At 32.7% G+C, this 16,220-nt stretch overlaps 1 protein-coding gene across 1 annotated transcript; it reads left to right on the forward strand.

Annotated features, from left to right (window-relative positions):
* The first annotated feature begins 3,992 nt into the window (after window positions 1–3,992).
* ELF9 (RNA binding (RRM/RBD/RNP motifs) family protein) lies at window positions 3,993–15,011 on the forward strand. Its single transcript, XM_068634047.2, has 14 exons — window positions 3,993–4,231; window positions 4,367–4,450; window positions 4,681–4,815; window positions 4,900–5,129; window positions 6,897–7,145; window positions 7,302–7,394; window positions 7,476–7,514; window positions 7,651–7,740; window positions 7,824–7,926; window positions 8,076–8,156; window positions 8,911–8,987; window positions 9,563–9,643; window positions 11,124–11,215; window positions 14,578–15,011. Exons 1-14 carry the CDS (start codon window positions 4,180–4,182, stop codon window positions 14,699–14,701), a joined length of 1,530 nt encoding a protein of 509 aa, XP_068490148.1. The 5' UTR covers window positions 3,993–4,179; the 3' UTR covers window positions 14,702–15,011.
* The last annotated feature ends 1,209 nt before the right edge of the window (window positions 15,012–16,220 follow it).

Below are 16,220 nucleotides of genomic sequence, written 5' to 3' on the forward strand. Positions count from 1 at the left end.
TATATGTTTTGTCAAGTCATGTTCATCCACAATGTCATCAATTCATAGTAGTCCTTTGTTTGGCTTGATTGTTTCTTGATTTTGGGTATCTACTTTTGCTTTGAATCTGCTGTTCATTTGATCTTTTGGTGCCTTTTTAATTTTAGTTTGAGTTCATATTTGTGTTTAGATCTTACACAAATTCCTTTTCTCAATTCCATTGTGTTTAAATTTTGGTATCTTACTGTTTTTTTTCAGTTTTTCCAGAATCCCCTGTTTCACATTCTCTGTGCTGGCTGTTTTGTTCCAGAAAAATATTTTCACTCATAGGAAAATTTTGATTCTCTGTAATATGCAAGATTAGAGTGTTACAGAAAATACAAAAAAAGAATTAGTTCAAAAGAGTCAACAGAAAAAAAATGATAAATATTTTAAAATCAGTGTGCAAATCTGAGGAGCTACAGCTGGCGTAACTGAACACTGAAATTGAAAAATTTATTAAAAAACAATGGTTCATGTGTTTTGAGTGATTCCAAAGCCAGATTTTAGTTAAGATCTTGAATATCTTGCATATCAATTTTCAGAGGCAAATTCCAAAAGGGAAGCTCAGCATAAATTGGGGAAAAACACGTTCTCTGGCCCACAACAATTTTCCAGTGGTGCTGTTTTTTATTTTTGAAATCTAATCTAGTGCTTTTCCTAGGATCAATTTTGTGTGCCTACCTTTATTTGCTTGTCAATATTTCTTGGAATTCTTTCTAGTTGTCACAATCTAACTCCATTTGTGTGGTACTGTTTTCCAATTAAATTGTTTCTTGCTTTTATTCTTTGGCCTCTAAATTTGGTGCTGGAATTTATTCTCTTTTGGTGCTTAATTGAGTAGAAATTTGACTTGGGTAAGGTCTAGTCTTCTTGATAGGTGCTGGAATTGGAGAATTAAGTCCTTAATTCTAAGGAGAACAAAGGCAAAGGCAGAATCAAAACACTTCTCAAAACACCACAAACACTTGGAGGGCCCAACAAGGAAAGACAACCAAGGAAGTGCCAATAGCAAAAAACAAAAAAAGATCAACAAAGGGAGTTTTCTTAATTTTTGTCTTTGCTACTTAACTTGTGTTAATTACTTCTTTAATCACGTGATTAGACGGTGAGTGTGTCTTCAAGGGCTCCAAGTGTCCAAGAAGCCTTACCTAGGGCCGACTAGTGTAGAGTTTTCTAATTAGTAATTGTTAATTGTCTTTAATTGCTTTCCTTGCTTAATTAGCTACGCTTTTCATTTGTGTTGCCTTGTATAAGCTTTGTTAATTTGTCTTGCTTGGTTAATTAGCTAGTTGCATTGCTTTCTTGCATCAAAATTTTGATTTCTCCAACTTAATTGTGTTTTAAGTGATTTACTAAGAGAAAGTTTTGTGTGAAGCATTAAGGGATAGTCTTTGGCTAAGGCAAGGCTTGGTACTTAAGTAGTCCACTGTGACTCACCTCCCTTACCTGGAAGACTACCTTCTTTGACTTCCCTAAATTTTCTCAAGGTAAAATACTTGTATACACAAAGTTTTAGTCATGTCTTCTTCTTCTCATTCTACAAAGTCTATTGGAAGTGAAATAAAATCTTTAAAAACTCTTTTGAAAGAAGTTTCACAAACTGTGCAATCAATTGCATATAGACAATTGGAGAGTGAGACTAAACTTAATGTATTGACTAAAGCAAAGGATGAGAAGTCTCACATTTTAAAAAAATTATCTTCTCATGCATCTATCTCTAAAGATCATGATTCTTTTGGGGAGGGAAGCCTTAGAATAAATGATTATTATCAAGCACCCCCTAGAAGACATAGAAGAGATAGAAAAGAAAAACAAAACCCAAGAGAGGTTAGGGTAGACCAACCCCATTCCCATGGAAAAGAAAATATAGAAGCTTGCCTAGATTGGGAAATGAGGGTAGAAAAATTGTTTGCTTCCCATAAAGAAAGAAAGGAAAGAAAAATACAAAAGAAAAGAGAGGAAGTCGAAAGGGAAGCTAAAGAAAAAGAAAAAGAAAAGCATGAGAAGATCCTTGAGGAACAAAAGGTGTGGGAGAAGAGTGTTCCTTCCCACAAGGTCATTCAACAAGAAAAAAGATCTAAAAATACCTTTGAAAATATGTGTCTTGTTGAATCAAACACAATTGATTGTCTTCTATCGTCCATTACAGGTTGTGGTTGAGGTGTATTGATTCTTCAATTACGAACAAATGTCGGTAAGGTTCTTGTTGTGGCTGATAATAATATGTTGCAACTGTAAATGAATGTTGATAAGGATCATGTTGTTCATTGTTGTAATTAGTGCAGCTAGGAATGTGGGTTCCGATGGTGATTTTTGTTGTGTGCGTGAATCATTTAGTAATTGTGGGCACTGATAAGTAATATATTGGCCATGTACCATTCCATGTATTCTTTACTATGGAACAAAAGTCCATGCATTGAAGACCAATTAACGTTAGTTCGCAGCGTTTGTTTAACATGTTGATCCACCTTTCATGTTTAGTCTGCCATTTTCCGTCAGATCGTCCATACATATCAATTTTGTGTAGTTTATCCAAATTGTTAAGCGAGGTTGGGACCTCTTGAAATAGACCAAATTGCAACCAAACTTTGACAGATTGATGTTATTCCACTATTTCAAAGCAAATGATAAGAGTGCATGCCAAAATCAAAATTCTTTTCACTCCAATAACAGAAATAAAATATAAAAATAAAAAATTGTCCTAAAATTTGGCCCATCAGTAACCAATTCTCAAGAACATTTAGTTATCGTATAATTAATTTTAGATGAACATTCATACGCCAAAGTTGAAATTATATTTTTCACAAACTAGATTTCGATCATCCTCCAAACGACTATTTTCTGCCCGTGTTTATTATCATAGAAAAAAACACTCTTAGAATTTGATTTCCCGAAAACCAAATTGTAAGAGGGATTTTTTTTGGAAAAATAGAAAATGATGCCAAAAAAAGAGTGCTAGTTGGGGAAATAAAATGGAAAAGATGCTAGTTGAATATAAGGTTCAAAATTGAGTCACGACTATGACAATAATAGGAGAACTCAAAACTCACTACATTGCAACACCCAACCAATAAGTGGGTATTGGGAATCTAAAATTCCAAAGTAAGGAGAAAGTGAAATGTAAAATTCTAGAGTAAGCACAAGTGTCCAGAATGATGACAAAACTCTTCCTTCTTTTTTTTTTCTACCAATTTAACATAAAATACATAATTGTATTGGATTAATCCACAATTGCGGTCATCAAGTGTATGAAGTTTGGTCTCTTGGTTGAATTGGGACATGTGACTCTTTCTCCAACGCTTTCTCTTCTCCAAATCCCTTAATTTTGTTTCTCCACTCTCAAATAGGTAAGTTTCTCAACTTTTTTTTTCACAAGACACTACAACGATAAAGCCAACCATATTTTTGTTCTTTGCGTTTCAGATTTGCAACCATTTTGAGAGGAATTTAAGCTTATTTACATGTTTATGTTTTGTTCCAAGACTTTTTGGATACGAACGTGTAGAAACTATTAATCTAGAGGATAATGAAACCGTAGAGAAGGGAACATATAGAGATGAAAACAAAATGTGTTTATTTATTTATTTTTCCTTTGTGATTCTTTAATGGAAAAGAAAGAGATGATGCAATTGATTATAAATAAAAATATTAAGATGCTCAAACTTAATGTACTCTCACAACATCAAAATATAAAATATTAAAAAATGAAAACAACATTTTACTTTATTTTATTCCTCAAAAAGTAATTTATCCATTTTGAAAGTTTTTATAATTATGACAAAATTTATTTAAAATAATATTATATTTCTTTAATTAAGATAACTTTTATTTTTCCAACTAACACTTTTTTTTTTCATATACGGACAAGAGGGCATGTGTTCCCACTGTAAAAATATAATCTCATTATTTGTTTTCGTTATTTTTAGGGCCTATTATTTATCTATATATATATGATTTTTTTTTTAATTTTCAATCAGAAGGACAAATCTTGAACTGTTGTCATTTTATTTCTTAACAATTAAATTGGTTTCCCAATTTGTTTCTCTTATTTCCGAAATAAACCAGTTTCTCTGTTCCCTCTAGAGAGTGTCATTTTGTATCGTAATCTTGGCCTTAGACAGCACAAACGCAGAAACCGCGAAATTTTGCCCAAAATCGATGAATTCGCAAAATGGTGGCGAGAGCCACCAACCTCCGCCGCAACCGCAAGGTACTGATGGATGCACACTTGTTTTCGTTCATCCTTTTCGTTTCTCAACTCTTATTCGCAGAAGAAGAAAATAAAAACAAATTAGTTTCTCTTATTTGGGTAAGTTCCTTATTCGATTACGTTTTGGTTCCGTAGGCGAAAAGGTTACTGAAGTGGGATGGTATGTTCTTGGTGAGGATCAGCAACAGGTTGGTCCTTACGCCTTCTCAGAGTTGCGCGGTGAGTTTTTTCAATATTAATTTCTTTTTCTTTGAATGTTTTTTGTGTTTGAAATGAACAAAGTGGAGTGGAGCTAGGGTTAGGTATTGTATATTTTGATTTTTTCTGTTTGTTCTCTCCAACTAAGTGAAAGCTGAGGCAGCACTGTGTCGACTTTGAGCGCACCTGTGATTTTATGTTGAAATTGAAACCTCTATTTGTGATATTTAAATGGAAATTGACTTGGACAGAACATTTCTTGAATGGATATCTCTCCGAAAATACGTTTGTGTGGTCTGAAGGAAGGAGTGAGTGGCAGCCCTTGTCCTCAGTTTCTGACCTGTGGACTCAAATTAACCGGCAGGGGCTCGATTCCTCAGCTGCAGGTATGACTTTTCTTCTCTTTTGCTTAGGATTTCCCAATATTATTATTTTTATTTGGGGAGCTTTAGAGTGTGACCTGTATGTAGTGTCTGCTCACGATGTTGACGAGTTTGAAAGGTGGGAAAAGGAGATTCAAGAGGCAGAGGCACAGGTGGAAGGTTCAGATTTTGGATCCTTTGCAGGCAATGTTGGTGGTACTGCGGCAGGAGAAGATTCTGAGAGACCTTCGACGCCACCTGAGGGTGAAGAAGAATTTACTGATGATGATGGAACCGTATATAAGTGGGACAGGAATCTTAGGGCTTGGGTTCCCCAGGTTGGTGCATGACATGTGTATCACTGATATCATCATAAATTTTTAATATCATACTTTGTGTGACCAATGATGTTCTTTGTTATATTATATGAGTAAATGAAGATAGGCTACAAGCTTAACTAAATTTTGATGCCCAGGAATTTAGATTAACCTTAATCAAGTTGTCACTCTTTTGAAGTTTGAACTGTTTTTTGAGGCTTACGTGTTTTTGTTGGGCTGATTTTACATTTGTTGTCAACTGATCACTTGTTTCCATTTTTGAGCATATTATTATGGCATGCTAACCACATTCACACCTGAAATAGGTGACTCAATAACACATTGCATTGAAACAATAGGGTCTTTTGTTTTAGATTTTGCCTTCTGCACCAGCTACATGAGCATTTGAATCCCTAGAATCAAACGTTGCTGTAATAGTTCTTGTTTGGCATCTAGCGGAATTGATCCCTCATACTGCATACCCAATCCACCTTGGGCAGAAGCAAAAGAAAAACAAATGAAGCTTCTACCATGCTGATGGGCTTACATGTTATGTGTCATGATAAATGGATAAAATTGAATATTAATTTGATACTGTATACATTTCCAAAATAAATAGAATATGCGTTTCTGGTAATCTGTTACTTCCACAAGCAACATTGCTTAAGATTATTGAAACAAGTGTACACTTACAAAATCAATTCTCAAATTTAAACCAAACGACACTAGCTATAAGGTTATAATGGAATCTGAAACACTCTGTAAGGCAATTTATGCCCAAACCATATGAATGAATCTACTTCACTATCAATTTTATAATTAAAGTTTTAATGGATATCATAATATTTACATATTCAGAAGAGTTGCAGTTACTTTGTAAGATTTACTGTGTATATGTTTTATGTTTAACACAAATGTTAACTAACTATTAATCTTTCCTTTGAATCTATTCAATGCCTCATCACTGCATTGTGGCTTATGTTAAGTATGAAATTTTCATGGCTACTGTTGGGTACTAGATATTACATTACAAGTTCTGGGAATTCTTTTAATTCATCAGGAGGGAATACTTTCTCTTTCTCTAAACTTCTTCAGAACCTGTAATAATAAGTAGAAAATTTCATGAAAGTATTATGCTGTCAAGGTTTGTGGATTGGTAGTTAGTGGTGTTTTTAAGCTTTATATATAGGACCAGGATGTATGGAATGGAGGTGGATTCATAAATTCTTGAGGAAATGTTTAATTCCTCGAGTGAGAGATCTGTGTCTGAGTTAGCAATTCAGAGTGCACGGACCTTTTGAGTTTAGGTGAGAAAGAGAGAAAAGATTGATATCCATATCAATCTTTAAGAGAACCACCACACTATACAAGTGTTTCTCAAGTGTATTTTTTTTTATGTTTTTTAATACATCAAGAAGTCAGAATCTTTATGAAGTGTTAAATCTAATATTCTAAAAAAACTGAATAAAGCTGAAGTGCTTCTGTTCTGGATACTCATTTTTTTTTACTTGGATTTGATTACTTCTCTTTTTGGTTTGGTTTCTGCCAGTCACATTTTGTTTTGTGTGAATAATGTAGTGTTTCCATTTTCCTTTTCATTATAATATCGCGAATCAGAATGTTGTCTTTACAACCTTGAGGCCTGTTATACTTTTTGTGTTTGTGTATCCTTGAAGTAATTTATAAATCTCAGTAACGCCCTTGTAGGGCCAAAGTTGTTGATTGTTTCTTGAATGTATTTTTTTTTTAATTTTGTCTAGTGTGATTGATAAAGTTATTATATCATAGGAGTATCCAACTGGAAGCACTGAACCTTATAGGGTTGAGGACATGACCTTCTTGCAAGAAGAGGAAGTTTTTCCAACAATAACTAATTCTGATGCCTCTGAAAAGTTTGAAGATAGTTCAAAATTAGGTGTTTCTGATCCTTCCTTAAAGGAAGAAGTGAACAATGCAAACAAAACAAACGAAGCAAATGATATCAGTGTGGTAGCAGGTGGAAAAAGGAAACTTTCAGATCAACAAACTGACAAGAAGGTGCCCCTTTTCTTTCCATATTGTCTGTATCAATCCCCACGATGCATTTTCTTATCTTTGTTGCTTTGACTTGGAAACGAGTACCTCTTATTGGAGACAAATGGCACCTCCATTGATCTCATTCTGTTTACCTCCATTGATCTCATTCTGTTTCAGGAAGCTAATAAACCCCCGGATAGCTGGTTTGAATTAAAGATCAATACACATGTTTATGTAAATGGGTTGCCTGAGGATGTTACCACCGATGAAGTAAGTATCAACTTTTGTCTCAATTTCCTGAGTGTAAAATTTGTTGCAATAATTAACATGACTATGAGTAATATATTGCAGATTGTGGAGGTATTTTCCAAATGTGGAATTATAAAGGAGGTATATTTCTATTTCTACATTATATTATCTATTTTAAATTGTAAAATTATAAACAATTGAGATCTAATTCATGTCATTATTAGTTTCTCATGATTAGATCATAAGGGTCTTAAAATTCCGGTCATGGTTGTTATAGGACCCAGAAACCAAAAGACCTCGTGTGAAGCTCTATGTTGATAAAGAGACAGGAAAGAATAAGGGAGATGCTCTGGTTACATATCTTAAGGTAAGTCCCTTGTTGTGCTCCCTTGTGACACATAGTTGTGATTGTAACAGAGTTTCAAATTTTAATTATGTTGCATTTACTAGGAACCTTCGGTGGCTTTGGCAATTCAAATTTTAGATGGAGCACCTTTTCGCCCTGGTGGCAAGATTCCTATGTCTGTCAGCCAGGCTAAATTTCAGCAGAAAGGTAACTGTTATTAGATTCTTAATATTTCCTATGACAAACTTCTGATAATTATTGTTAGATATTTGTCATATGGAATCCATGTCTTAAACTAATAATTTAGTATTTATTATGCCTGCTGTTGCTTGATTAAGCTTTCTTTAAAAATGCAGGAGACAGGTTTGTATCCAAGCAAGTAGACAATAAAAAGAAAAAGAAATTGAAAAGGGTGGAAGAAAAAATGCTTGGATGGGGTATGCCTTTGTCTCCCAAAATTTTCAAGTTGATGTTTCTGGATTATGACTGGTTTCCAATCCAATCTTAAATTTAGCCTAAATTTCCCTTTCCATTTATTTTATTTTTTCATTAAAATACAATATTGATTTACCTTTCGGTAAATATTTTTACCAGAAATTTCTAGACAGTGAGTGGGTCAAGTCTTTACCTGTACAGTAGATCCCTTGGTTGTGTACTGAGCTAGGTTGGTTATCAATTGAGATTCGAACGGTGCACCACCAAGCTGATTTTTGAATTGTGAATCTTAATTTGTATCAAATTGTAAGATTTAATTTAAAGACAACAAAATTACTCCAAATATATCATAGTTCAATGTAATATTTTGCACTAGAAATAAATAAAACAACTTAACCATAAGTCATATAATAAAACAAAATTATTAGATATATCTGAGTTTGTGAAGTTAACTAATTGATATCTTATTAAATTCTGTAATATATTATTCTTATGAGTAGTGGAGCCGTTGCAAATGTTGAGCATCATTTATAAAACTTTGAACTAGAATGTAGTCTGTTCTCTTGTCTGCTTTTGATGATGATGGGTCTAGAGAGCATGCTATGCTTACATGACCTGCAGAGTCTTTTTTCAATATCAGTAGTATGAGAAATTTAGACTGTTTTGGTTGAAATTTTTAGATTAATTTTCAGGGAGTTATTTTTCTTATTTAGCATGCATCCCTTGTAGTAATGTGTTTCTAATTGTATGGCTCAGGTGGTCGTGATGATGCAAAAGTTTCAATTCCAGCAACTATGATCCTTCGTTTTATGTTTTCTCCAGCTGAAATGAGGGTTGTGCTACTGAATTTTGCTTATTTTCTGGATACAATTATCACACTACAAACTTGCTCTACTAGTGTCCTTACTTCTGCCTGTGGACATCGTTATATAGATCACCGAAACAAATTGCTACTGAAGTTTTTTATGCCTTTAAAAATTATAGCATGCATATTTAGAATATGTACATTTTGTGATCACAACTAACCTTTTTTCTTTTTTTGTATTTTGATGGTGATAGATGGTAATGATCACACATTAGTAAGAAATATGACCAAAATATTCCTTACCAGGCTTAGGCAAGTCTCGATGTGCAGTAGTCTTGTAAACTTCACATTCCAAATATGCAGTCCCGAGTGTGTGTGTGTGTGTGTTTAGATGTCCCACATTCGCTAGGAATTTGACCAAAATGCTGTTTTTGGGCTCATGCTATCACTCCCCCTTGAATTAACTTTTAAAGTAGAGTTATGCTAGGTGCCTTTTTAATAACTATAATAGGATTTCCTGCTTTTCTCATTGGACATTTAATTATAACTTGGTGCTTCTATTTCACACGTTGGACATTTTCTGATATTACCCAATGTATGCAGGCTGATGAAAATCTGCGTTTAGAACTAGAAGAAGACGTTAAAGAGGAGTGTACAAAGCTTGGTCCTGTAGATTCTGTCAAGGTAATTGGTCTATATATGCCTTAAAAGTTAAACAAAGTTGCTTCTCTTTCCTTTTTCTATTTTTTCTCTCGTTTTCTATTAAATATTTTGTACCAATTAAATCAATTGAGTGAAAAATACATTTATGTTTACTTTTTTTTTCTTTTCTTCTAGAATCCATTTAGACCTTACTAAATCTATGATGCCATAGGTGTGTGCCCAAGCCTATCTTTTGGTGGTGGATTTAGGCGGTGAAGGCTTTGTGTAAACTTAATATTGTTTAGGAGGTGTTTTAAAACGAAGGGATAAAAGATGAGATGTATTATAAATCTATCATGTAACCCTTGAAGCCTCTATAATTAAATTTTCTGAACATATAAACTTTTCTCATATCTATTTCTTTTATCATGAATTGAAATACTTATCTTGAACAAGAATGTTTTTAAGCTATTCCCCAACGAGAGAGTTTTTTGAAGCTTTTCTTAAATGAGAGCGTTTTTAGTAGTTGTTAGCACTATCATTGAGCCACATGTCATGTTTTAAGATCATATATTTGACCATTTAATACGATTTTTTTTTTAAATTCTTCTCCGTGCTACCCTAAAAACATTCCCATGTCACTGAAAGTGTCTCAAGGTGGCAAAATTACCTGACTGGTTGTCTCCTATGATGCATGGATACAATATGTGTATTCGATACTTATTTTTGAAAATAATAGGATACGATAAGTGACATATATACCTATTGAAAAATGTATAAAAATTCCTTAAAATATAAGAAATATATAATTGCAATTGTGTAAATCCAAATTAAAATCACATTTATCAGACATTGTCAAAATAAAAAATTATAAATTATTGTCATCATAAAAATATTAGTGCTTTATAGATTAGATACTTTAACGATGTCGGTAAAGTATCCTTGAGTATCGGATACAGATTGAAGTATCTGGTGGGTAGGTAAAATTAAGATCTTTCTTTGTTAAATGATATTTTTAATAAAATACATTTTAAGAAAATGTAATTACTGAACTATATGTTTGATTGGTGCATCTTCATTTAAAGTCCTAGTTCCACCTGAAGGCCCGGGGAAAATTTGATTCTAGAATACAGCTTTGTAAGTATTGTACTAATTCTTGTCCATCCCTCTATAGTTTGAGAGGCCTAAGCTTATAGTGTATGTATTTCTGTATTATCGTAACACTGCTTCAACTGAGTTATGACTTGGTTACATTCTGGTATGACAACTGTTGATGGAATTTACTTGGAAATTGTATATTTCTTCTAATTCATTTACTTGATTTATATATTTCCATAATTATGTGTGACATATCACCCCACATCTATACCCTAGTTTTAGAAATTTTGTTCTATCCACTATCCCTAGTGTTTATTGTAGTAGTGTTACTACTCAAACACCCATCATATTCATGCAACTATTGTATTTGTGCTCTCTAATTTTATATCATTTTTCATGTTACCTGCTGGTCTTTTTTCTGTAGATATGTGAGAATCATCCTCAGGGAGTTGTTTTGGTAAAATTCAAGGATAGGAAGGATGCCCAAAAGTGCATAGAATTGATGAATGGAAGATGGTAACTATACCTGCATTTTATCCATTTTCTTCTTTGCAATATATGCATAACTGTTACGAACCCAAAAACAAGCAACCAAAGATACGCCAAGAACACAGAGAAATACTGAATAACCTCTGTTTATTTCTACACCATTGTACAATTAGAACATTCACAAAGGAAACAATTATTCCTTTCACCCAGGACTTCTCCTGTCAACAAAACTGTAATAAAAAAATCATCCCCCTTCCCTAAACCGAAAGACCAACCCTAACCAACTAACTAACCACTCCCTTAACCTTTATTTTTTACATTTCTCCTCTAATACACCTTCCATGTCTTTTCCTTTTTTTTCTGTCCTAACAATAACCTTCGTATTGTAGCAACTTACTGCATCATTTAAGCAGCATACTCAACCTACGCGTGATGACTTTCTGTAGTTGACCATCTCCAAATCTGATTCTAGACATTCATCGACAAGAGAAGGTTCTATTAAAAATGTTGTTGAAACATCAGGAGCAGAAACTGAGGTGGTTATAAAAAAATAATTTAATAGGTGGTTATAAAAAATCCGTATAACCACCAGGGGCAACATACTCAACCTAGGCATATGATGACTTTCTGTAGTTGACCATCTCCAAATCTGATTATAGATACTCTCATCGACAACAAAAGGGCTATTAAAAAAATATTGTTGAAAGATCAGGACAGAAACTGAGGTGGTTATAAAAAAATATTAATAGGTGGTTATAAAAAAAATCCATATACTTTAGTTTAATTATATGATTCAATATTGAAAAAGGTAGTTCACCAAAATTTCAAAGTTTACCGAGTAAAATAGGAGTCAATTTTAAGCTGCTAAGTGTTAGCTGAAATGATTTTATATCTTGGTGTTTTAACAATGGACTTCCACCCCTTTAGTTTTTGTGTTGAATCCTTGTGATGCCCATAGTACCTTATATTTAATATTTGAACAACTGAAATATTACATCAAGTTACTTGAATAAAATTACTGATCAGAAAGATATAATATATTTGTATTTTTGCATGCTTTATCTCAAATTCCTCATTCAAAGCCATTAAACCTTATATACTTCATCGCATTTTAATGAAAACAAGAGTAGTTGGGAGAATTGTTTTCCTTGCGTACACAATCAATTTTATTATGCTAAAGATGCATTAAGGTCAAAAGCTAATGATGGACTTATTACAGAGCTAGCTACCATTAGCATATATTATTCAAATTAATGACTATAGTAGAAATAAAACACGTAATAATGAATCCAGACTACTATGCTAACGAATGTAGAATAGTACAATACTTCTCTTTATGTTGAAAATTACTATACTCAGCTTGCTATGGAAGCACAAACACAAAGACCAATGATATATTCCATTTTACTCACACTAAAGAAAAAACCCTTTGATTCCAGTGTTTGGCTCCAAATTTCAAGTTTAGAGTTAGCCTCTCCTGTCAATTCTTCAATCAAAACTATATCTTCAGCAAAAAGCATACATCTAAGTACATTTAAGAGTGTAGATTAAATTAATAAAGGCATTGAGCCCTAATGTAAACATATCCTTATAGAAGACTCATCCAAGAGTTCTCACACTAGAAGTAGCTATCCAACAAATATGTCTTGCATAGGCTAGATATAAGCCTAATTAACTCTTTTTTTTCAAATTCTTCTACAACACGTTTTTTTCATCATATTTTTTTTTTCCATGTTTTAAAAAATATGTAAATATTTTTCTTTGCTTGGGTGTACCTTTCCATCAACTCCCAAAGAAGATAAATAGATTTCTGTAGATCTTCTTGACGTAAATTCAGATTGATTCTCCACAATAGTAGTCTCTCTTAATATATGTTTAAGCACCTTTTCCCATTATTTCGTAATGTGTCTCGTACGTTTTATCTCTGTAATTTACACAATTTTAAATATCTCTCGTTCTGATATATAGGATATAAAATGTTACTCTTTCATTCATTTGTCACTTTTATCTTAAAATGTCATTAAATAGTTTAGTGAGCCAAATGATACTTTGTTCTCCCAAGCATTTCCAAAGTACAATAGGAATACCATTAGGATAAAAAACTTTACTATTTTCCATCCTCTCAATGGCTCTCGAACTTGAATTCTGCTATACTAAGTCAACTTTTTTTTGTCTTTTTAGATCTTCCGCATTAGAAGCCCGTCATTGAAAGTCTTATAAGAATAGTTGTCCGTACTCTTTGATATCGTAATCTGTTTAAGAGATCGTACTTGATTCAAATCTCATGTTGATATATCTTATGTTTTTCATTCTGTCTTGAGACCTCAGTAAAAGTCCTAAAACTTGAGATTGTGCCAATCAAGTATTAAATACAGATCTCATTGACAACTACAGTGATAAAGTGACTAATATCCTCACATCTGAAATGTTTTAACAAATCTGGACTTCTATTCTAACACATTCAAAATTGATTAAACTCAACACAGATAATTGATCTTCAAAAGAAACCTGATTAGCCCTGGCCTACTCAAGATATGCAAGACCTGCAATCTTTTTTGAGGGAAATTATTCATGTATTGTTAATTTCCACCGTGAGTTTCCTGTTGAAGTTTTTTAATTACTGTTTAAGATGATGTACTGAAACAAATGTTAACAGTGGTGCATGGCGGCCTGCGCCAAAAACGCTACAGCAAGATAACGTATAGTGGGATAAATGCTATTTTGAAATTTTTTATTGTTTATATAATGTATATGTGTATAAATACCCAAAAATGATGTCGAAATTAATAACATTTATAATTAACAATACAAAGTCATAGGTGTCTTAATTCTTAAACAAAAATATAAATAAATATTAACAGAAGTCAATTACAGGTTTCTTAAATAGAAATTATCAAGCATGATTTTCTAGAACCAAGTCTTAATTTATCATTTTCACTATCCTTACATCTATAAATTTCAATTTTGGAAACTAAAATTCCAAAATAGCTCTCCGAAAAAGTCCTAGTTTCTATATTCATCAGAAGGATTTTTATAAAATCAACACAGCGCTGCTACGACCAATTTTCAACCCGCTACAGGCACTACAGCAACCCTTATAGCGGGCAGGGCCGCATTGCTATAGCGATGCTATTTAAAACCCTAAGTGAAATATTATCATTGTCGGTAAACATTATCATTTTGTTTAGGTACATTGTCTGAATTCTTACTCTTCATACTATAGTTTTAAAATAAATATTCAGATTTTAAATATGCTGAAAGTGTTAAAGAATAGCTTGATTTGCAATTGCTTTTACCTTTTCTTTTCTCCTTTATTTCTCATTTTTATCATCATTTACCTTTTCCCGTGTATATCAACTCTAGTCATTCTTTTCCTCATTTATTTTCAGGTTTGGTGGTAGACAAGTACATGCTAGTGAAGATGATGGTTCAGTAAACCATGCATTAGTCAGGGATCTGCAAGAAGATGCCATTCGACTGGAGCAATTTGGTGCAGAACTTGAAGGTGACTGAGGCAAGGAGAGTAAGCGAATAACATTGCACCAGATTAACAGTTCTCTGTAAGTCCGGACCAAGGAATATTTCCCAGTGGCTAAAGCTTTTGGATTACTAGATCATCAATTTTATCAGTTTTGCAATGATATAACAGTTTTCCTTATGCAATTGGGAAAGGAAAAAGAATATATAAGAGAGAAGTTACTGATTTGGCTAGCTCACCTTATTTCGAAAATTGTAATATACCCTGTGTGCAGTATTCAGTTATTCCAGGTTACACCGATTGTGACGTGTTATAAATTAATGCAGTTAAATTTGAACTTTTAAATTAATTTAATTTATCTTAACTGTTGGCTTTCATCCTATAAGCTCACATATTTAGTACCACATGGGGTACAATATGGCATGGATACGAGAACCGATATTTTAAAAAAAAATCTAGTATTATAACACGCCATGTTTACGTTTATAAAATATTTCAGATAAATTTCTTCTGTTGTTAAAAATAGATATTGATTTTTTATTAATTTATAATTATGATAGTTACAATTTAAAAATAGACATTTTATCCAACCATAAAATCAAGTCTTGGATAATTATATCAAAGTGTCAGTTCCCTCATCTATGTTATCAACATTTAGAACGAAAACACAGTTTCTAAATTTGGATCAAGAAGAGAGAATTTTACTAATTCAAGAAACTCAACACCATTGTCATTTGAATATGTTTGGCCAAATATGTCCACAACCTTATCTTTCCTTTTTATACAATATTGCCTTTTATCTTTTCTATGTACATAAACTAAATATTATGTCCCTTTTAGATATACTGTTGTTTCTCTTAAAATAATGAAAGCCTCGTATAGCACGAAGAATAAGACTGTTGAAGAAATTAAAAAAAAAAAAGTTTGGATACTTTTTGAATATTAGTAAGCATTTAAAAATTTCCAGAAGTATGCCAGAAGAACTTAAAATTAAATAAAAAAGTATAAGATAATCTTCATATACGTATGTGAAAGTATCGTTATCGTTATGATACTTTTCCATTTTTGAAGAATCTAGATTTCATAGTCAAAGAGTTGTTCCATGTAAAAATAAAAATTGCAAGTACATGAGCACATTGCAGCGTTGGTCAATACAGACAATTTGATTACTGCAGTGCATTTTGGCAAGTTCATTTTACATAAAGAAGAATGTAAATAGGTTGTGGTACCAAATCTGGATAATAGTTTCATCTAGGATAATGGAAGTATGAGTGAAAGAAAATGGCAAAGGAGGAGTGGTGTAGGAAATTGCCAGAATAATGCTTCAAATAGCCTGTTCTTCTTAACAGACATTAAATAGGTGGTTGCCATTTAATTGTTTCATTATTTTTCTCCTGCTTTTCCATCTGATCATTGGTGCATTTTAGCATGGGGAAATTAAAGAACTGGTCCTGCATGGACCACGAAAAAAATTAAATCCAACTAAAGTCTGCAACTTTCAAAAATCTCAAGCCAACACCCCATTTTCATTTTCATTTTCATTATTAAAAGGGT

The sequence above is a fragment of the Phaseolus vulgaris genome, chromosome 7 (assembly GCF_051622355.1).
Source record: "Phaseolus vulgaris cultivar YP4 chromosome 7, ASM5162235v1, whole genome shotgun sequence".
In the NCBI taxonomy this organism is placed as follows: Eukaryota; Viridiplantae; Streptophyta; class Magnoliopsida; order Fabales; family Fabaceae; genus Phaseolus; species Phaseolus vulgaris.

What these genes read in the sequence shown, in the direction of transcription:
- ELF9 (XM_068634047.2), top strand. Translation starts at nt 4,180, where the DNA reads ATGAATTCGCAAAATGGTGGCGAGAGCCACCAACCTCCGCCGCAACCG. An exon ending in TTTCTCCAGCTGAAATGAGG is followed by an intron (nt 8,988 to 9,562) that starts GTTGTGCTACTG and finishes CAATGTATGCAG; the next exon opens with GCTGATGAAAATCTGCGTTT. An exon ending in GTCCTGTAGATTCTGTCAAG is followed by an intron (nt 9,644 to 11,123) that starts GTAATTGGTCTA and finishes TTTTTTCTGTAG; the next exon opens with ATATGTGAGAATCATCCTCA.